At 40.0% G+C, this 22,813-nt stretch overlaps 1 protein-coding gene across 2 annotated transcripts in view; it reads right to left on the bottom strand.

Moving 5' to 3' along the window:
* Positions 1–22,813, bottom strand: part of TTC39B (tetratricopeptide repeat domain 39B) — a 135,804-nt gene that overhangs the window by 94,213 nt on the left and 18,778 nt on the right. For both annotated transcript variants that reach the window (XM_023213118.3, XM_023213119.3), the window contains exon 2: positions 10,229–10,263. In XM_023213118.3, coding sequence (XP_023068886.2) covers positions 10,229–10,263 — 35 coding nt within the window. The remainder of the gene's footprint in view (positions 1–10,228; positions 10,264–22,813) is intronic.

Here is a 22,813-nt window from a genome sequence, read left to right as displayed (position 1 = left end):
ACAACTATCAAAACAGCCAAAGACAGCAGCAGGGAGCAGCAGCCCTATCAAGAAGGTTACTTATGGAGCAGGCAAGGAACTCAGTGTAAGAGCAAAGTCCTGACTTTCAGACACAAGCTAAGCATTGCTACCAGGGTGAGAGGGTCAGAGAGGATACTGAGCCTGCAGCAAGGCAACCATAATCACAAAGGTTCTGCTCATAGGGGTTCACTGGTCATTCACTTTGCACCAACAACACCCCGACCACGACTCAGTCTTCCATCTCTGCTGGGACCTCCTTGGTAAGATGAGATCATTGGACCAAAGCGTTGCTAAGGAGCTTTCCTTCAAGTTATGAAATCTTGTCACTCCTTGTAGTGAAAAGAAGCATTTATAGGATCTATATCTTCAAACATGTACAACACACATTCTCATTCCCCCTATGAACTTATATGAAGAACTTCACAGTGGCAGGTCTAAATACAATAGCAGACCATTAGAGTAGATCTAATAGGACAAAAGAAAATACAAACAGAAGCAAGCCAAGTGGTAACAAAAACAAGGAAAAAACACCAAGAATGCTGTTTATGTTGAGCTTTTTAAAGAACTTTTATTTCCATTTACTATATCATTGACTCTATGACACACAAATTTTTATCATGGAATAGTCCTAACCCCAAGATACATCTTAAAATTGACAGCAACTTTGACTGCCCTAAATCAGTTATGTTCTTAGGGAGAGGATCTGTATTTGCTTCTGCCAATTACTTGAGGACACCACTAACCTGATCCACTTAAAGTTAAATAACCTGCTTGAAGTTGCTGGGGGGTGACACCATTTATATGTACTCAGACTCCAAACCAGCTTACAATTCAAATTCTAAAGAGCGTTAAAAAGTCAAACATAGGTTCACCATACAACTCACCAATTCCACTTCTGTGTCTGTATGACAGATAATTTAAAACATGTTCATACAAAGACTGTACACAATTGCTTACAGCAGCATTATTCACAATAGCCAAAAACTGGAAATGACTCAAATGCCCATCAACTGAGGAACGGATAAATAAAATATGATATATTCATAGCAATGAAAATTATTCAGCCATAAAAAGCAATGAAGTGCAGACGGTCCCCAACTTAGTATGGTTCAACTTACAATTTTTCAACATTATGATGGGTTTGTCAGGGCATCCAATGCATTTTCACTTACTATATTTTTTATTATGATGAAGTTATCAGGATGTAATCCCATCATGAGTCAAGGAGCATCTATTTGTACTAACACATTCTATGACATGTGTAGACACAAAATAATACATATTAGATTATTCTATTTATATAAAATATATACATAAATTAAATTAGTGGTTGCCCCAGCTAAGGGTGACAGAAATTAGATTAGTTAATGCCCCACCTAAGGGTGGGAATAGAGAATGACTATAAATAGGCACAGCTTGCTTTTTCAGATTATAAAAATGTTTGGAAGTTAGACTGTCGTGATGGTTCTATAATTCTGTAAATACATTAAAATGCATTAAATTGTATACTTAAAATAGGAATATATATGAGACATAAATTAATATTAAAATAGAGCTGTTTAAAAAAATTATCTGGGTGGAGAATCTCATTAGAGGGTTTTTTTCCCCCTCCCTACCTAATAACAAGGTTGAAATATACACATTTCCTTGCTGTGCCTTCCTGCATGATGATTTTATTTTTCCTTTCTCTTATGCAAGGTCTCCTTAAAATTCCTCGTTGTGTTTTTTTCCTTCCTTAGGAATATATAAGATAACAATATCAATGGCATCTTAGATCCAATAAAATAACTATCGACTTGGTTAGGAAAATCAAATTAAGGCCGGGCGTGGTGGCTCAAGCCTGTAATCCCAGCACTTTGGGAGGCCGAGACGGGCGGATCACGAGGTCAGGAGTTCGAGACCATCCTGGCTAACACGGTGAAACCCCGTCTCTACTAAAAAATACAAAAAGCTAGCTGGGCGAGGTGGCTGGTGCCTGTAGTCCCAGCTACTCGGGAGGCTGAGGCAGGAGAATGGCGTAAACCCGGGAGGCAGAGCTTGCAGTGAGCTGAGATCCGGCCACTGCACTCCAGCCTGGGCCACAGAGCGAGACTCCGCCTCAAAAAAAAAAAAAAGAAAATCAAATTAGGAGAGGACAAAACTCCCTTTCCAAACTTGAGTAACATTTATATTACCTGCAGGGAAAAACTGGAGCCAAAAAAAACAGCAGAGAAAAATGAAAACAAATCTAACTCTGCCTGTAGTCACTATTTATAACTTAATCACTCTGAAGAAAAATATCAGATGTTTTCCAACTATCATTCACCGATATTCACCCTTAATTAAAACAGACAGAACTATTGTATCACCAATTGATCTAACCTAATGAAGAAAAGAAAATGGCCCTAAAGGCCTTACCTCACTCTAATCTACAACTTATGGTTCAAAAGAGAAGGTGTGGAGAAGGAAAAAGTTTGTGAGAAATGTTATGATACAAAGTATTTTTATACTACAGTTGATCTTTGACAAAAGGCCAAGAAGGAATCAAAATATTTTTATTTCCATTGTCAGCTTCTAATTACTTGGCTAAAAATATCTGCCAATTTCACCTTCTACAGATAAGTACAAATTCAAAGCAGTTCTTGCAAACAGACACATTCATCCCCACTGTATTCATACCACCTCAGGACTCTATTGAACACATATGGATTTCTGTGTAAGGATAAATTCAAAATTCTCATAAGATGCTCTGGAATATGAAAGCCCACTGCTGATAATATATTAAACCTGCATCTGCTCTGTCTTTGAACGTAAGTTTGATCTGTCTCCCCTGACTTCTCTAACCTACCATGAAAAGAAAAAATTAATCAGTGCCCAACCAGGCCTTCCAGTTAGATTTCTGTCCCACTGCCCACAGTGGTTTTTATGAGAAAGAGGTTAATCAAAAATACCACCAGCCAGGAACAGTGGCTCATGCCTGTAATCCCAACACTCTGGGAGGCAAAGGTGGGAGGATCACTTGAGTCCAGGAGTTCAAGACCAGCCTGGGCAACATAGGGTAACTGTGTCTCCACAAAAAATAAAATTAGCCAGGCGTGATGGCACCTGCCTGTAGTCCTGGCCACTTGGGAGGCTGAAGTGGAAGGTGTGCTTGAACCCAGAAGTTTGGGGCTGCAGTGAGTTGAGAACGTACTACTGCACTCTAGCCTGGGAGACAGAGTGAGATCCTGTCAAAAAAACAAAACAAAAACAAAAACAAAACACCAAATCACGATGACTATAAATGGTTAGTCCATTCTCCCCACTAGACAAGACCAGGAATCCTCCATGATCCAACTTCGTTTGGGTCCAGGGCCCCACTGGTGTTTCAAACTCACTGCTCTGTGCTCTGGCCACTGTCCTCAGAGCTGTTCACCCAGCATGTCGCCACCTCTGACCCTCTGCACTGGCTCCACCAACTGAAATGCCACCCACCCCACAAAACCCAAAGCAAATGCCAGCACCCCCATCTCCCAATCAAAAGATAGCTTTCTTAGGGAATTCCCAAAACACTATATTTACTCTTCACATGCCATGTCACAGTTAATTTATCAAGAGATTTATCACATCCACCACTACATTGTCAGAGATGGCAACTGGGTACTAACACTGAGAAAAAAGGATACTCCATCATCAGAGCAATAGAAGTGCAAACCAGCATGGAAATGTTAAATCAGGAAGCAAGAGATTATAGCTAACATAGAACTGCATTTTATTTGTGACAAATTTCTATATCTCGCGCGATGGGTATAATTTACAATTGCTCCTTAAGAGGTCACCTCCTTATGCCAAACAGGTCATAAAGTTCACAATTTTAATTTTTATTTTATTTTATTATTATTTTTTTGAGGAGAGTCTTGCTCTGCCACCCAGGTTGGAGTGCAGTGGCACAATCTCAACTCACTGCAACCTCCGCCTCCTGGGTTCAAGCGATTCTCCTGCCTCAGCCTCCAAAGTAGCTGGGATTACAGGCATGCACCAAAAAGCCCAGCTAATTTTTGTATTTTCAGTAAAAATGGGTTTTTGCTAAGTTGGCCAGGCTGGTCTTGAACTCCTGACCTCAGGTGATCCGCCCACATCAGGTGATCCACCCACCTCAGCCTGCTGGAATTACAGGCATGAGTCACCACACTTGTCCTATTTTGATTTTTAAAAAGAACATGGTCAATGTTCCACTAACATTTTTTTACATCTCTAATTTTTCCTCCAGTTCTAAATGGTGAAGATTTCTGTATGATCTACCAGTTTACAAAACTAGCAATTTCTCAAAATAGTTAAAATAACACAATCATTACCACAAAGATCCAGAGGTAGGAAAAATCTATGTTGAGAGTGGTAAATTTATTAGGCAGAAAAAGAAAAATAAGAAACGACTTCCTCTGCGGAAACAACTTAAGGCCTCCTTCATCTGTTAGTGTGAATCCTTTCATTAGGCATTCAAGAGAAAATATTCACTGGAAGAAATTAATCATCAGGTTGGCAAGAGCACTGCACCTTGATACAGAGAGATTGAAGCATTTGCTCTCTGACTAGAAACATAATATCAAAATGTATGCTTCCTTAAGTGTAAGGAAAAAGAACTCTACTCAGTTTTGCAGAATTCACAAAGGGAATGTTATAGTATTACTAATTTAAGAGGAAATGTGAGAATATTGACAAACCCTGAAATGAGGACAAAAAGTTCACGTAAATCAATTGAAGACATTTTTTACAATTAACATATATTTATAATCAGAGGCCTCTGACTTGGACTGGAAGTGCATCACTTCTCCGGTGTCTCCAGCTTGCCAACTGCAGAACTAGGGACTTCTCAGCCTCCATAATCACACGAGTCAATTCCTTACAGCAAATCTCTTCATATATAGACATTTTATGTCTCCTATTGGTTTTATGTTTCTAGAGAACCCACACTCTTACCAGGGAAAGCAGAAAAGTACCGATATTCACTGAGCACCAACCATGTGTTTTACTCCCATTATCACATTTAACTTAAATTTCATTTAATCCTCTCAATAAATCTATGAGAGGAGAAAATAAGCTCAGAGAATGGCAAACTGGAACTAGAGTTCAAGTCTGACAGTCAAGTCTGTGGTCAGTCCCGTCTCCCCAGGAAGGTACATGTAGTTGTGTGCACGAAGGCAAAATGAAAGCACACTGCTGTGCTTTGGAGTTTTATGGCTGTGTGTAATATTTTCCTTGTTCTCTCACTGCCATTTTTTGTCATGACCAACAAGCTCTGCTTCAGAAACTACCCCCTTACAATACCTCTCAGAACGCTGTAAGGCAAAAGTATGCACAAGACCAAAAGGCAAAGTTTATTAAAATCAGATTGAAATCGCCGGGCGCGGTGGCTCAAGCCTGTAATCCCAGCACTTTGGGAGGCTGAGGCGGGCGGATCATGAGGTCAGGAGATCGAGACCATCCTGGCTAACATGGTGAAACCCCGTTTCTACTAAAAATACAAAAACTAGCTGGGCGAGGTGGCGGGCGCCTGTAGTCCCAGCTACTCGGGAGGCTGAGGCAGGAGAATGGCGTAAACCCGGGAGGTGGAGCTTGCAGTGAGCTGAGATCCGGCCACTGCACTCCAGTCCGGGCGACAGAGCAAGACTCCGCCTCAAAAAAAAAAAAAAAAAAAATCAGATCGAAATCAATTACAGACTCTGAATGGAGGCCTCTGCTACAAGATTCTTCGAGTATGGACTCCAGCATCTAATCTGGCTACATCTTCTGGCTTTGGGCTCTATTTCTCTCCATTAGGAGAAGGGTTCCTACAATGTGTTGCTATAACCAAGGTGAGAGGAATGGAACAATTCAGCAACACTGAAAAGGACACACAAACGTTTAAGCGACAGTCTAAAGGACACGAGAAATAATGCACACCAGAAACCTAAAAGAGCAAGGTAAATTCTAAAATGGGGAAACCTTTGGATTTGTTAAACTGAGCAGGACAGGGCAGTTAAAATTAGACAAGAGAAAGAAACTGCTGGCAGATAAATACAGTCACAGAGAAGTTCCGGAGGCAATGAAGGGAAAATGTGTGGTCAATAGAAACTGAAGCAGTGTTAAGAAGCTACAGTCTTCAGGATGAGAAATGACTGTAGAATAAAAGACACCAAGACACACAAGGCTTCTCGAATTCCCCACTTTAAAAGTACATGAAGGGGTTTCTCTAGCAAATATGAAGGATGAACAAGCTAAAAAATCTAATGTACAACATGAGGACTATAGTTAATAATAAATAGTACACTGTATTCAGGATTTTTGCTAAATTAAATTTTTCCTCCTTGCCACAGGAGGAAAAAAAATGGGTAACTAGGCCAGGCGCAGTGGCTGACGCCTGTAATCCCAGCACTTTGGGGGAGGCCAAAGCAGGTGGATCGCCTGAGGTCAGGAGTTCGAGACCAGCCTGACCAACATGGTGAAACCTTGTCTCTACTAAAAATACAAAAATTAGCTGGACGTAGTGGCAGGCACCTGTAATCCCAGCTACTTGGAAGGTTGAGGCAGGAGAATTGCTTGAACCCAGGAGGCAGAGGTTGCAGTGAGCTGAGATCACATCATTACACTCCAGCCTGGGTGACAGAGCGAGACCCTGTCTCAAAAAAAAAAAAAAAAGGCAACTATGTGAGATGATAGATATCTTCATTTGTTCTTCTATAGTAAAATTGCACTATATATGTATCTTATAACATCATGTTGTATACCTCATGTACACAATAAAACTTATTTTAAAGCAAAAACAAAAAATACACAAAGGGGTTTCTGATAGTCAAAAATCAAAAGCATCTCCATCACAGGAGTCATTTTGGATGATGTTCTGAGAACCAGACAAGCTAATATTAAACCATCTAATGCGGTTGAACAAAAGAGTTGTTTTTGTGCAAACACAGGCATCTAGATCAAAGGAACTGAATGGAAAGCCCCAAAATAGTGTGTTATTATTTTAATGAACTTATTTGATAAAGGAGATATCAAATATCAATTCTTTCCCTCATGGACCTGACAAACAGTGTTGGAATAGTAGTAGTGGACTAGCAATTTTAGGGCTGGTGTGAGATAGGAATCTAAATTAACTTCAGCTGGGTTGAATTCAGGGCTTTTATTTCTATGGTTTGATTTTTTTAAAAAACTAATAGATGTTAAAAACTACTTGGAATGCCTTCCTGACGTCCCAAAGGTAACGTCACTAACAGCCTATTGAAGCCAGTGGGAGCTCAGAGAAGCACAAGCGTCAATGTGCACTGCTCACGGGTCACAGTGGTCCCATTGGTCGGTGAGACCCGTCCTCCTCTGTGAGGCCTGCACCCCTCTCTGGTGTGTGTGGCATGCTAGCTCCCGCTGGAAAAAGCAGTGTCTCCTCTGGTAAACTCCAATCAGCAGCCCCACGGCCTGATCCTTTTCCATCTCCTGGACTGCGATCGCCTACTACAGCCCAAGCTCAGTTCCTGCCAACACCCAGGGAGGAGCAGGGTTGAATAACTGTAAGATTTCTGAATGGCGATCACTTGCCCACCATAGAAGTGATTTCTTAAAAATCATATAAACAGATTATCTTCCAAAGAGTACTGCACAAAAAGGCAGGAGGGGAAAAAGGGTAACTTTACAGTGGAAAAACATGACAAACACTACCCGTGCCATGTGACCAAGTTCAACATCGGTAGTGCTAAGTCACACTGATATTGTGGACCTTTGCTATGATGTGACAAGAATGGCCCTTTCCATCTGGGGTCTTCCTCCCAAAAACACATGACCACAGCCAAATCATGAGGGGAAAAAAAACAGACCAATCTCAATTGAGGGACATTCTACAAAATAACTGACAGTACTCCTCAAAACTATCAAGGTCACCAAAAACAACGAGAGTTTGAGAGACTGCCACAGCCAAGAGGAGCCTAAGGGGACATGACGACTAAATGTAAAGTGGTATCATGGGTGGGATCCTGAGACAGAAAAAGGACACTAGGTAAAAACTATATCTGGATAACGTATGAACTTTAGTTAACAATAATATATCCATATTGATCATTAATTGTGACAAATGTACCATGCTAACTTAAGAAATTAATAATAGAGGAAACCAGGGCTGGTTACACAGGAACACTCTGTACTACCTCCTCAATAATTCTGTAAATCTGAAACTGCTCCTAATTAATAGGTTAATTCCAATCACAATTAAGTTTAAAAAAAAAAACAAAAAACTATAAGCCAGGCGTTGGTGGCTCACGCCTGTACTCCCAACACTTGAGTGAGGCCAAGGCAGGCGGATCACGAGGTCAGGAGATCGAGACCATCCTGGCTGACACGGTGAAACCCAGTCTCTACTAAAAATACAAAAAACTTAGCCGGGTGTGGTGGTGGCTGCCTGTAGTCCCAGCTACTCGGGAGTCTGAGGCAGGAGAATGGCGTGAACCCGAGAGACAAGAGCTTGCAGTGAGCCGAGATAGCGCCAGTGCACTCCAGCCTGGGTGACAGAGCAACACTCCGTCTCAAAAAAAAAAAAAAAAAAAACATACAAACATTAAACTTTTGGACAAAATAAAAATGTATCGTTCTAAAATAAAGAAAAATTGCAGTCTGGAGCAAATATCTATAGCAAATATGACAAAAGATTAGGGTATATATAATTTAAAGTCCATAAGTATGTTAAGAGAAACATTCTAAAAAAAGCTAAGAGACAAAAGAAAACTAGAAGTCATACAAAAGATGCAGTGTGTTTTTAAAATAATTTTTAAAAATACTAAAGTAGGTATCATTTAAGTTGCAAAACTGTTTTTCAAATAATACCCAGTGATGATAATGTGACAATTTAAACCACTTTACTTATATAGTATTGGTAGCCAAGTAAATTGATAATACTCTTGTGGAAGTACTGTAAAACAAACTATGCCCCTCTACCCCACCTGTACATGTACATGTTAAAGCCCAAACCCTCAACATGATGGAATTTAAATATGGGGCCTTTGGGAGACAATCAGATTTAAATGAGGTCAGGAGAGTGGGGTCCTCAGGATAGGATTAACACCCTTATAAGAAAGGACATCAGAGAGCTTTTGCTCTCACTCTCTTGGCCATGTAAGAACACAACGAGAGCCGGGCGCGGTGGCTCAAGCCTGTAATCCCAGCACTTTGGGAGGCCGAGATGGGCGGATCACGAGGTCAGGAGATCGAGACCACCCTGGCTAAACACGGTGAAACCCCGTCTCTACTAAAAAACACAAAAAAACTAGCCAGGCGAGGTGGCAGGCGCCTGTAGTCCCAGCTACTCCGGAGGCTGAAGCAGGAGAATGGCGTGAACCCAGGAGGCGGAGCTTGCAGTGAGCTGAGATAGGCCACTGCAGTGCAGCCTGGGCGACAGAGCGAGACTCCGTCTCAAAAAAAAAAAAAAAAAAAAAAGAACACAACAAGAAGGAGGCAGTCTGCAAGCCAAGAGGAGAGCCCCCACCAGAACCCCAATCATGCTAGCACCCTTAACTCAGACCTCTCTAGCCTCCAAAATTGTCAGAAAATAAATTATTGTTGGTTAAGTCACCCAGGCTATTGTGTTTTGTTATAGCAGCTGAAGTTAATTAATACAGAAAGGCAATTAGAGATATACAAAGAACACTAAACATATTCATCCCTTTTAATTCAGTAATTCTACATTTGTAATGTTAACCTTTAGAAGCAATTCAAAATATGACAAAGCTATACACATGTAAACTTAGTTTTACATTTTTAAGCCAGTGACAACCTAAATGTCTAACAATGGAGAAGCAGGTAAGTAAGTTGTAATATTCCACTTGATCTAATATGATTTAGTCATTTAGAATTATTACAAAAACTATATAGGCTTACAGTGAATGCTTTTAATAAAATTAAGTGCAAACCAAACACAAAAATCTACAAAATGAGACTAATGATATAAATAAATATGAACAACTATTAAAAGAGTTAGTTATAAACAAATAATTTTTTGAGAAATATTTTATTTTGTTACATGAAATAATACTCAGAAATGTATCTGAGAGTATTATTAGATAGGTCCTTTCTTAAATATAATCACAACTTCTTTAATTACAGAAAAGGGACTTTTTTCTGAAAATAGCCACTACAGTACTCTCCAAAAAAATGAGAATGAAATATTTACTTTTTATGTAAGACAACCATCAATTTTTCTTGACTACATCCTTTTTATTATGTTATTACTTACATTGAGATGGTTTCCAAGGCATCTTCAAAAATGTCCTGGGGGAAATAAAAAATACAATGAGTTTCTCAAGAATTCTAAATTAGTTTCTCAAGAATTCTAAAAGAGAAAATGAATACATGCATTGGGGAGAGTGGTCCTGGCAGGAAGATATAGCAGGTAGTAAAATCAATCAACTTAACGCTCACGGAACTCTGTTCACAGAAATCAAGCACATGAATTTCAGTGAGATGTATTTATTTTTTTAAAATAAGGCTGTTAAAATACTCAGCAAGAGATCAAACTGGTCTAATTTAAAGAGACTATTGACATCTTTTATGAAGTTGCCTTTCACTCCTAAATCTCAATCATCCCAATTGTAGAGTAAAATAAATAACAGGACTTGCTCCATATAGTCTTTTCTTTCTCCGTGGCTAGCTAAGTGAGCATCCTCTGGGCCTTCATTTCACCTCTCATTGCACCACCCTCTCAGCTCGTCTCCCTGCCACCAGCCTTTCCCCCAGTTTACTCTGTGCCACACAGGATAGCCCTTTGCTTCATGCCACTGGCCTGATCACAGTGCAACAGGATGAGAAACGCACACACTCATATGTACTCAGAAGTCCACACACGCAGTCCACACTCAGACACAGTGACTCACACACACTCTCACAGCCACACACACAAACACACATGCACTCACTCAAAAACTCACACATACACAACAGCTCCCTCACAGCTGCAAAAACCAAACCTAAGCTCCTCGTCCAGGTATCTGGGGCCCACCACAACCCAGCCTAATCTTCCAAGATCCTTCTCTGACATCCCTACCACTCTCCCCACAGCCCAAGCCAGGAGACCTCCAGAGGGGCCGCCTCACTGGTCTCCCTGCTCCTGTGCTTGACACCCTTCATTCAATTCTTCACATGACAACCATATCATTCTTTTACTTCATGTTTTTGAATAAGCAGACACCATTCCAGTTTTCTAGACCTCTTCGAGAGCTTTCCATTGCACTTAGAAAAATCCCAAACTCATTCTCCCTATCTACAGAGCCCTAAAACAGCCCCACCAGCCTCTGACCACATCCCCTTACTCACTCGACTCTAGCCACAGGTCTTTCTTTCAGTTCTTTGGACAAGCCAAACATCCCACAGCTCTCTGCACTGTCCCCTTTTTTATAATGTCCTTTGCTCAATTATTCCCATGGCTGACTCATTCTCATCCTTTGATTTTCAGCTTAGAAAGCCACCTCCTCAAGAACATCTCTGATCACCCTAATTAAAATTACTAGGAATAGCAGCTTACTTACAGTTCCTCTTCATCTCATTTGTTTCATTCACAGCACTTATCATAATCTCTACTGATCTTCCTTGTTGACTTGATTACCCTCTGTCTCCATCAGAGCAGGCTCTTACATACACAGAAAAAACACCAGGGCTTCCCACCAGGGTTTGCTCAATAAATACTTGTTGCCTAATGAATGAATGCATGGAACCTGGACTGCCAAGGGACTTAACCATATCACACCTCATTTAGAGTTACGCACAGAAATGAGGAAAGGGGGCTAGGGACCTTTTCCCTTGTGTGGCCATTAATATTGAACAAGGTTTAGACCATACTGGATTCTGCGGTGAGGCAGAAAAAACAGAAGTATCAACACTAAAAAGAAGAACCGACTGGGCCTGGTGGCTCACGCCTGTAATCCCAACATTTTGGGAGGCCAAGGCCAGTGGATCACCTGAGGTCAGGAGTTTGAGACCAGCCTGGCCAACATGGTGAAACCGCATTCCTATTAAAAATACAAAAATTAGCCAGGCATGGTGGTGCGTGCCTGTAATCCCAGCTACTCAGAGAGGCTGAGGCACAAGAATCACTTGAACTCAGGAGGCAGAGGTTGCAGTGAGTCAAGACTGCGCCACTGCACTCCAGTACGGGCAACAGAGCAAGACTCCGTCTCAAGGGGAAAAGAAAAAGTTGTAAACAGTGGCAGAAATGTGGTTGTAGTGAGCCAAGATAGCGCCATTGCACTCTAGCCTGGGCAACAAGGGCAAAACTCCATCTAAAAACAACAACAACAACAACGTAATTTCTGAGCATAGAGCCCAATGCCACACTGCTCCCTGGTAGCACAAAACCCATAAGTTATGGAACCACTGCTCACCAAGGAGCAGGTGACCTTGGCCAACACAGTGAGACACTGGCCAACATGGTGAGACATTGGCCAACAGCGAGACCTTGGCCGACACAGTGAGACCTTGGCCAACACACTCCACTTCTCAGGGCTCCAGCTTCCTCATGAGTAAAGCAAAGAAGCTGGCACAGATACCATCACTTATTCAAAATCCTAAGTTCTCTGAATTAAAGAGAAATCCTTCCCAAGACAGTGTTTGCCCATCACAAATGCTAAAATGTTCATTCATCCAAGGAAGGGTGGTATTCCCTTCAGAGAAGGACTGCATCCAAATGGAGCACTGAGGTTTTCAAAGTTTAAGCCACATCCATGGAACTAACTTGATTCTCAATAGCTAGCTAGTGTTAAACGCCAAGCAAAGCAGTTCACACAACGATTCTTTGGAATTTCCAACAATCAGCCAAGCACAGAGAAATCATGAGAATTAAAAACAAACCACCAGATGTCACTGTCACAAAAAAAATTTGAATTGTATAGCATTGCTTCAGTTTCTACTAACAGAAATTAGCAAGCTAAAAAAGAAATGAAAAGGTTAATTATCAGTTATTTAATTTACGGAGGGGGAAAAATGTTCATTTTCTGCATTTCATTATAGAGTTGAGTTCCAGCTTAAGGCAGGGGTTAAGTCCTAAGGTCAGTATGGAAAAGAAAAATCATGTATATATAGTCAATCTTAATATTGAACAAATACTTTAAATTGCCATTATCATAGAATACTCACAGTTCTGGACCTAACCCCACAGAGAGATAAGTATGTACAAAAAATATGCACAGTAATGTAGGGTATATAATAGAGTGCATATGTAAAATACAACTTTTTTACAATTAGGTTATCACTGAAATCTAACATAAATGAGCAAATTATTTTACTCCCCTGTGCATATTTCTAAGTTACTGCTTTTAAGGCTGTAAAATGCACCATGTAAATCATTTACTGTGTCAAGCATACCTATCCTCTAGTGCCAACCCTATCCAATCTACCCGATTTACAGTAAACAGGAATATCTGGGGCTGTTTTTGCAGGGAGCAAATTTATGCAAAACAAACAACAACAAACAGAACCAAGAGACTGAGTTTTAACATTTTAATGTTTAATTTTGAAACCATCATCAGTGGAGGTATTTTTAAATTAAAAGGAACAGGACTTTACACACTTTCTTCCTATAAATAATCATAAGTTCCATCTATTAACACCTAGGCACTATGTTGAATATTCACATGCTTATTTCTAATTCACAAATACTCATGAAAAGTGAGCATTTCACCTCTACAATTACTATGTTCTAATAATAACAGCAACAATAACAGGTAACACTATTGGGTGCCAAACATTGCTCTAAATCCGTAACATGTGTTAACTCATTTAATCTTCATAATGACCCTAAAAGATAGGACGATCATAATGTCCAAATGAGGAAACTAAGGCTCAGAGATTTAATTAACTTATCCATAACTGAGCCTCAATTTTCCCATCTGTGCAACGGGGATAATACCACTTAACTTACAGCACTGTGAGATTTTAACCAATATAATATATTTAATACACTTAGCACAGTATCGACAAAACAGACACTTAATAAATCATCTCTACTGTTATTAAAGTGCTTCTGCAGTTGAAAGTCTCTGGTGTAGCCCAGGGATAGCAAAAAGAAACCTCTTGCATGATCTTGCTCCACCCTTGAACTATCCAGCTATAACAGAAAATTGGCAGAGTTAGCAGTCTCTTACTCGCAGTTCTGCTCCAAAGTAAATGTCTCAAAAAGCGAACACAGAACCTTATCACTCAATATAAAGACGCAATTCCCAAAGAGTAAGGCTTCAAAGATGATCTCAAACTGAGAAATCCTGTAATGTGGGAGACAGAAGATAAGGGACTTGAGCTCACAAGCTTAGCACCACTCTACCTGGGTTCAAATCCCAGTTTCACCACTCACTAGCTCTGTGACCTTCAGCAAGCTATTTTCCTTAGGACCTCAATTTCCCATGTCACTCAGCTGTCCATAGATTAACGTCAGATGTGAAAAGCACTTAGAACAATGCATCCAGTAGAAAGATGAGTTATTATCACTATTATTGTTGTGCCTTGAATCTCCTAAAGGTACTGGTGAGTGGCACTATGTGCTGCAGCCTGGGAAAAGTTAGGAAGTGGACTAGGCACAATGCTTGGCACTAAGCATCCTAAGTCACCTTCTCTGTGGCTGATATGTCCTGATGTCCCCAAATAGATCAGTCTATTACTATTGGTGTCAGGAAACTACAAACAGGGCCAAATTCCACCTCCTGCCTTTTCTTTTTTTGTAAAAAAAAGTTCTTTTTTTTCTTTTTCTTTTTTTTTTTTTTTTTTTTTTTTTTGAGCTAGAGTCTCACTTTGTTGCCCAGGCTAGGGTGCAGTGCCATGATCTTGGCTCACTGCAACCTCCACCTCCTGGGTTCAAGCGATTCTCCTGCCTCAGCCTCCCGAATAGCTGGGACTACAGGTACATGCCACCACACCTGGCTAATTTTTTTGTATTTCTAGTAAAGACAGGGTTTTGCCATGTTGGCCAGGCTGATCTCAAACTCTTCACCTCGAGTAATCAGCCTGCCTTGGCCTCCCAAAGTGCTGGGATTACAGGTGTGAGCCACCGCGCCCGACCTGTAAATAAAGTGCTATTGAAACACAGCCACAACTCAATCAATTGATGTACTATCTAAGGCTGCTTTCCTGTAACAATCACAAACTGCATAGCTGCAACTGAGATCATAGGGTCCTCAAAGCTGAAAATATTTACTCTGTCCCTTTACAGAAAAAGTTTGCCTACCTTTGCACAATGGATGAAACATCAGGTTTCCTTCCCTACCGCATTGGATGCTTTGAGGACAGAGTGAGAAACAAATGTCAAAAATCTATAAAGTTTAAAGCATTGGCAAATGTGAGAAATTATTTAGTCCAAAAAACTCATTGACTTCAAGATTTAAATTCAAGAGAGCAATAACACTAAGAATCAAGACTGCAGAGTCCCACTATCAGCTCCATCACTTACCAACTATGTGTGGCCCCAACAGTGATGATACCCCGCTTTTGCTTAGCTGACACCACCAAGCAGCCTCCTGGCCCTTGGTATGGTTGCTGCAGCTAGCTGGCGGAACAGTGGCCAGCAGGGGAGTTTGCTAGAAGAGGGTCAGGACGGGCAGTGGGCATTCCTAAAAGTTAATATATTGAGAACTTAGCTTGAGTCTGGTCCTTCCCAATTCCAAAAGCAGGAGGAGTAAAGAATGAGAATGCTCGCGACGGGATTTAGTAGAATGCCTCTCTCAGGGCTCCCCCCACCATTTTAGAGCATCGATGCACCAGCCATTTTTGCCAGTCTCATCACAGTGCTTCCCAAAAAGACTGCTTTGTGTGTTAAAAGATGAAAAACAACGCAATTATCCCAAACAGTATTGAGTAGAATGATTTATTTCTTCTTTCTTTTTCATATTTTGTTTTGTTTAAATCATTAGTCCCCATTCTGGAAGAGGTACATCTCAGCATCTAGCCCAAATGTCCTTTTATGCAATAGTTATTTTAACAAACTTTTTTTATTTCCTTCCTTTTCTCTTTCTGAACTAAAAGGAACAAAAAACTAAAAAACAAAAACAAAAAACAAAACACCCAAGTGTATGGTCTTGGGCAAGGTACTTAACTTCTCTAAGATTCTTATTCATCATCTGTAAAATGGGAATAACAGTGCCATCAAACTCACGGGGTTGAAAAATTAAATGAAATGTAAGTAGGGTTTAACATGATGCCTACCCACAGTAAGTACAAAACAATGTCAGCTCCCATTAAGTTATTACTTTCATTATGATTACTGCAGGGAAAAGTTCTATGTCCAAATACTGGACCATTCATACAGTTCCCTCCCTCTCTTGGTATCTATCCTGACGGGTAATTTTGGTATTAGCAAAGCAGAGATGCTGAGAAGTTAAATCTGTTCTTTTGGGGCAATCTAAGGGAGAAAAGCTTAAGACTTCCACACATTCATTTCTGCTAAGACTAAATTCTCCCTCCACTCCTACCAACGCACCCCCTGCAACAGCAAAGAAAAAAAAAAGGCAAGAAGCTAAATGCCTCTTCTGCATTTTTTTTTTTTTTTTTTTTTTTTTGCCTTTTTGAGACAGGGTCTCACTCTGTCACTCACGCTGGAGTGCAGTGGCACAATCTCGGCTCACTGCAATCTCCACCCCCAGGTTCAAGCAATTCTCCCACTTCAGATTCCCTGAGCAGCTGAGACTACGGGCACGCGCCACCTAGCCCAGTTAGTTTTTGTATTTTTTGGTAGAGGTGGGGTTTCACTACGTTGGCCAGGCGGGTCTCAACCTTCTGACCTCAAGTGATCCACTCGCCTCAGCCTCCCAAAGTGTTGGGATTACAGGCATGAGCCACCACACCCAGACTTACCTACACATTTTATTTTGTAGAAAAACAAACTTTGAATTATACTGTAAAACCAATTAACTTGTTTTACAGTTAGAAGAAATTTAACTATAAGTTTATTTGTTCACCAAATTGCTTGGTGAACCAATACTATTATAAGTAAAATGCTGACATTTTGGTTTCTAACAAAAAGCAATTAAACATAGAAACTTGCTCAAAACTCACAAAAAATAGAGACTGCCAGAAGTGATCATTAATATAACAGACTATGTAACTAGTATCTCAAATTTCATATACATTATCCATCAAAAAATGAATTAAAAATTCTAAACATGCTAAAAGACAAAGACTAACACTCTGGTAAAACAAATGCAGTAAAAGGAATCGGAAATGACTGCAGAGGGATAGATACCAGGGAATCTTGGGGGCTCATGGAAATGTTCTGCTTTAGTTGTACTGGTGATTAAATGGTTGCATACATTTACAAAACTTAATCTTAACATGGTGCTACTCTTAGCATATACTCTTAACATGAGTTTTATTGCATGTAAGTTATACCATGAGAAAGTTGGTTTTTAAAAGAACTTGGGAAAAATAAATAATTCTAAAATTCCATATAAGGTATTAAAAATTTGGATGCTAATGAAGTCACGATAATGGCTAACACACCCTCTACAACACTCTATGAGCCAGGCACTGCTCCACACACTTTTACTTATAACAGCTGATTTGCTCTTCATAAAAACCCTCAGAAGTGGCTTCATATTCTACTCAGTTTACATATGATGAAACTGGAGCACAGAGAGGTTAAGTAACTCGCCCAAGGTCACAAAGCATCTAAGTGGCAGAATCAGGATTTAAACCCACAGAGTCCAGCTTGAGAATCTGATCTACACTCATTCTCATTAAAGCTTTTAAAACTATGTTAGAGAAACAAATTTTGTAAATTCAACAAACTGAGCTATTCGGCAAAATGAACTTAATCAAACTGAGCCAGAGCCGTACAGACACTGTAACTTATCTTCACACTGTATTTCTCAATCATAATTCCAAAATCAGGTACAATTATTTGTTTCATGTCTGCTCTCCCTCCAGGAGGCATTTACTATAAGGCATATCTATAAGTTCTGTCCACAAGCACCAAGCACAGTGCCTATCCACTGCAACACCACCAAGATACTACTGGAAGGAATAAATAAATAAATAAATAAATAAATGGGTACAGGAATACACTAATGTGTTTATTTACATATCAAGTGTAATATCACTAAAGACAGAAATTTTATTCACATGTGGATAGGAGTATGCTATTTCTTAAATGAATGCAAGGATATTCTGATTAATAAGCTATTACACTGTCACAGAACATATCATTTCTCTGTCACTATGGTGATATACATAATATTTTTTAAGCACATCTATACATGAAGCATTAACTTTTGCAATTTTATGCGTTGTCTCATTTAAACCTGACATTTCTCTAAAATAAGGGCGATTATCATCCCACAGCTAACAAGTGGTTTCATAAACACACCTATTTGACTCCATAGCCTGAGTTCCTTTTCATGCCAGGAGAACTTTTTACACACAGGGAACTCACTCAATAAAATTCGCAGCAGAACTCTCAGTGGAACCTGACAAGTAGTTCTAGTTATTAAGAAGGAAAAGAATTTGTGGGATTCGCCCTGACAAATTGAAACTATGGAATCGGCACAGGAACATATATAGAGATCAATAGAACATAACAAAGAATACAGACAGGGATTCCTGTGCATATCAGAATTTTATTATTTGGTTAAGATTTTATATTAGAGAGAAAATATTTAATAATTAATGCGAAGGATATTGGTTATCTACTAAGACAAAAATGAAATTAAACCCATATACGGCCGGGCGCGGTGGCTCAAGCCTGTAATCCCAGCACTTTGGGAGGCCGAGACGGGCGGATCACGAGGTCAGGAGATCGAGACCATCCTGGCTAACACCGTGAAATCCCGTCTCTACTAAAAATACAAAAACTAGCTGGGCGAGGTGGCGGGCGCCTGTAGTCCCAGCTGCTCGGGAGGCTGAGGCAGGAGAATGGCGTAAACCCGGGAGGCGGAGCTTGCAGTGAGCTGAGATCCGGCCACTGCACTCCAGCCCGGTCGACAGAGCGAGACTCCGCCTCAAAAAAAATAAAAATAAAAATAAAAATAAAAATAAAAATAAATAAACCCATATACAAGTTTCCATATAAAGAGATAAATATGAAAATAAAAAATATATAGAATATATGGGTATTTTTTTAAGTAATCTTAAAACAGGGACAGTCTTTCTAAGCAAAACACAAAGACCAGAAGCCTTAAAGAAAAGAGTAAAAGATTTGGCTACATTAAAATTTAAAACTTCTAAGACAAGCAACTGGCTAGGATAAAATAATTAAGGCACTTTAACAGGCAAAAACGTACTATTTAGAATAAATAAAGAACACTCTTACAGGTCGTAAGAAATAGACAACCAAAAAGGACAACAGATAAAGGGTGTGACATGCACTCTTCACAGTGCACTGAAGAAGAAATCCACTAGCCAATAAATGCGGAAATGTGCACTTAAAAGTCATATTATTTTTGTCCCTGTGATTAGCAAAAATTTACAAGGTTGATAATATCCACAGTTGGCAGAGATGCTGGAAAATGAGCATATACTATTGTTACAGTCTGTGTAGAAGTCAGTTTTGCAGGACCTATTAAAAAATTTAAACACACAGACATTGACACAGCAATACTACTTCCAGGATGCATTAGTAAAATTTTCATGTACCACGGTTTCATGTACCAAGATTATGATACACACTCTGTTGTGAAAGAAATTAGAATTAGACCCAAATGATCTTCAATAGACAAGTAATTAAATAAATTATGGTACAACTATCCAACTCTGTTCAGACATTATATAAAGAATAAAGTAAACAGTGAAAATATATCTCTAAGATACATGAAGTGAAAAACGTAATCCTGGTAAAGGTGTATGGTACAAAATCCCATTTATGTTAATAAAAGTCGGATTTGCATTTATTTAATAAAAGCCAGATTTGCAGATTTCTATGACTAGAAAGTCACAACCTAATTCTTAATGCTAGTTTCTTCAGAGGAGAGGGAGGGAGAGACTATAGTAAAGGGAAAAATCATGTTTGGCTTCTGAAAGATTTAAATATTTTACAGTGAGAATAATTGTATGTATTACTATATATGTAAAAAAAATGAACAATTTAAATAATATTAAAAAGGTTAAAGTATTACTTCGAGACAAGCTAATCGAACGTACCTAGAGAAAAGTTCAAGCCCATTAAGGTAAAACAACATTTCAGCTAAATTTGTTTTATAACTAAGATCCTTTCGGTGGGGCGTGCTGGCCTGCGTCTGTAATCCCAGCACTTTGGGAGGCGGAGGCCGGCGGATCACGAGGTCAGGAGATGGAGACCACCCTGGCTAACATGGTGAAACCCCGTCTCCACTAAAAATACAAAAACAAAATTAGCCGGGGGTGGTGGCGGGCGCCTGTAGTCCCAGCTACTCGGGAGGTGAGGCAGGAGAATGGCGTGAACCCGGGAGGCAGAGCGCGCAGTGAGCCGAGATTGGGCCACTGCACTCCAGCCTGGACCACGGAGCGAGACTCGGTCTCAAAAAAAAAAAAAAAAAACTCCTTTCATGCCCGGTGGATTTATTTACTTTCCGTCTCTAGACAGCTTTTTAAAAACTTTTTATTTAGAAGTCAGTTCAAACTTACCGAAAAGTTGCCAGAATAAGAATATACACACAAAATGATAAATGCTTGAAGTAATAGACACCCCAATTACCCTGATATGATTACTACACATTGTATGCCTGCAGCAAAATATCACATGTTCCGTATAAATGTATACGCCTATTTTGTACCCATAATTAAGAAATGTTTTAATTTTTAAAAGACTATACAAAGGACACCTGTGTGCCATTTACCAAATTCATCTATTGTGAACATTTTGCCCCATCTGCTTATAATCTGCTATCACCCTCTCCACCTACCTTTTCCTTCCTATCAATCAATCTAGTCAAACAGGACTGGGCGCGGTGGCTCACACCTGTAATCCCAGCACTTTGGGAGGCCGAGGCGGGCAGATCATGAGGTCAGGAGTTCGAGACCAGCCTGGCCAAGATGGTGAAACCATACTAAAAATATAAAACTTAGCCAGGCATGGCGGCACACGCCTGTAGTCCCAGCTACATGAGGGGCTGAGGCAGGAGAATCGCTTGAACCCAGGAGGTGGCAGTTGCGGTGAGCCAAGATCGTACCATTGCACTCCAGCCTGGGCAACAAGAGCAAAACTCCATCTAAAAAAAAAAAAAACAAATCTAACCAAACAGTATTTTTTTTCCTGAACCATTTGAGAGTGAATTGTAAACTCTGTGATCCTCTACCTCTAAATACTTCAGTGCATGTTTCCTAAAAATAAGGATATCCTCTTACATCGCCACAGTGGAGTTCTCTACTTCCATAAATTAAACTACTTTACACTATTGCCCACAGTCCAATTTTGTCAACTGACCCAGCAATGTCCTTCACAGTATTTTCTCCCCTACAGAACAGGAATCAGTCTAGGCTCAGCTTTTGCATCTGGCAGTCACAACTCTTCAGCCTCCTTCAATCTGAAATGGTTTCACAGCCCTTATGCTGCATGATATCAACAGTCTTGGAGACTACAGCCCTCCTCTTTTTAAAAGTAGTATCTTCCTGTTCCTCATTTAAAGTTTCTCTGTTGTTTCCTTGTGATTAGAGTCAAGTTAGATGACTACTACAGAATACACAGTTTCCTCCTAAGGGCATTTATATCCAGAGGCACAGATGTTCATCTGCTTCCACCTGTGATGTTAATTTTGGTCACCTGGTCAAGGTGTTGTCCTATTTCTCCATTGCATAGTTACTATACTTGTCTTGCAATTAATAAGAGTCTCCAGTGAGATGGCGCAAGATCAGGTAAACATCATGCTCCTCACCCAATGCACCCCTAAATTTAGCACCTAGGGTGATGCTGCCTAACTCAATCTTTACAACGCCACCGAAACTCAGCTTCCAATGTCAGCACTCCTTCCATTTCTGCCAATCTGTCTCTGGCATTCTACCAAAGCAAGAGTCTTCCATCTCCCTCATTTAGCTATCTAGTTACTTCTTTATCATTCATATGCACTCAAGAATTCCTATTACTTTTGGCTGGGCGTGGTGGCTCATGACTGTAATCCCAGCACTTTGGGAGGCTGAGGCAGGCGGATCACAAGATCAGGAGATCGAGACCATCCTGGCTAATATGGTGAAGTCCTGTCTCTACTAAAAATACAAAAAATTAGTCAGGCGTGGTGGCGGGCGCCTGCAATCCCAGCTACTCAGGAGGCTGAGGCAGGAGAATCATGTGAACCCGGGAGGCAGAGGTTGCAGTGACCCAAGATTGTGCCACTGCATTCAAGCCTGGGTGACAAAGCGAGACTTTGTCTCAAAAAAAAAAAAAAAAAAAAAAAAATTCGTATTACTTTCTATGGCCCATAATACTCTACTGTTCTTAATTATTTTGTTGCACAAATTGTCCCAAATTTGGCCTGGGGAACTTTAAATTTCTCATAATTTATCCCCTCTCAGAAAACTCTAATACCTAGAACTAGCTTATTATGAGAATTGTTTTGTCAAGGAATCTTACAAGGCTAAGGCATAGCTAAACTTCAGCAATAAGACTAAATTGTTTTTCTAATTCTTGTTCATTCCAAAATGGACTTTATTAAAATGAGGATATGGGGTCTGCTTGATTTGCCATTGTCTGAAGCTGAGTTTCATTACTAAATCTTAACTGATCTGTTTACTTTTTGCTCTAAATGCTTGGAGGGGAGCCCGAAGGGCCATCAGCATTTGTATGAGAATAATAGTGTAGATGGCTAAAACGCAATCTCTTAAGATCATTTCTCATTAAGGGAGAGGGAGAGAAATCTATAGTGACATCTGACAAAGCTGCATG

The sequence above is a fragment of the Piliocolobus tephrosceles genome, chromosome 14 (genome assembly GCF_002776525.5).
Source record: "Piliocolobus tephrosceles isolate RC106 chromosome 14, ASM277652v3, whole genome shotgun sequence".
NCBI classification, from domain to species: Eukaryota; Metazoa; Chordata; class Mammalia; order Primates; family Cercopithecidae; genus Piliocolobus; species Piliocolobus tephrosceles.
Note: the sequence above shows the minus strand (reverse complement) of the source record. Positions and strands in the feature narration are given on the sequence as shown.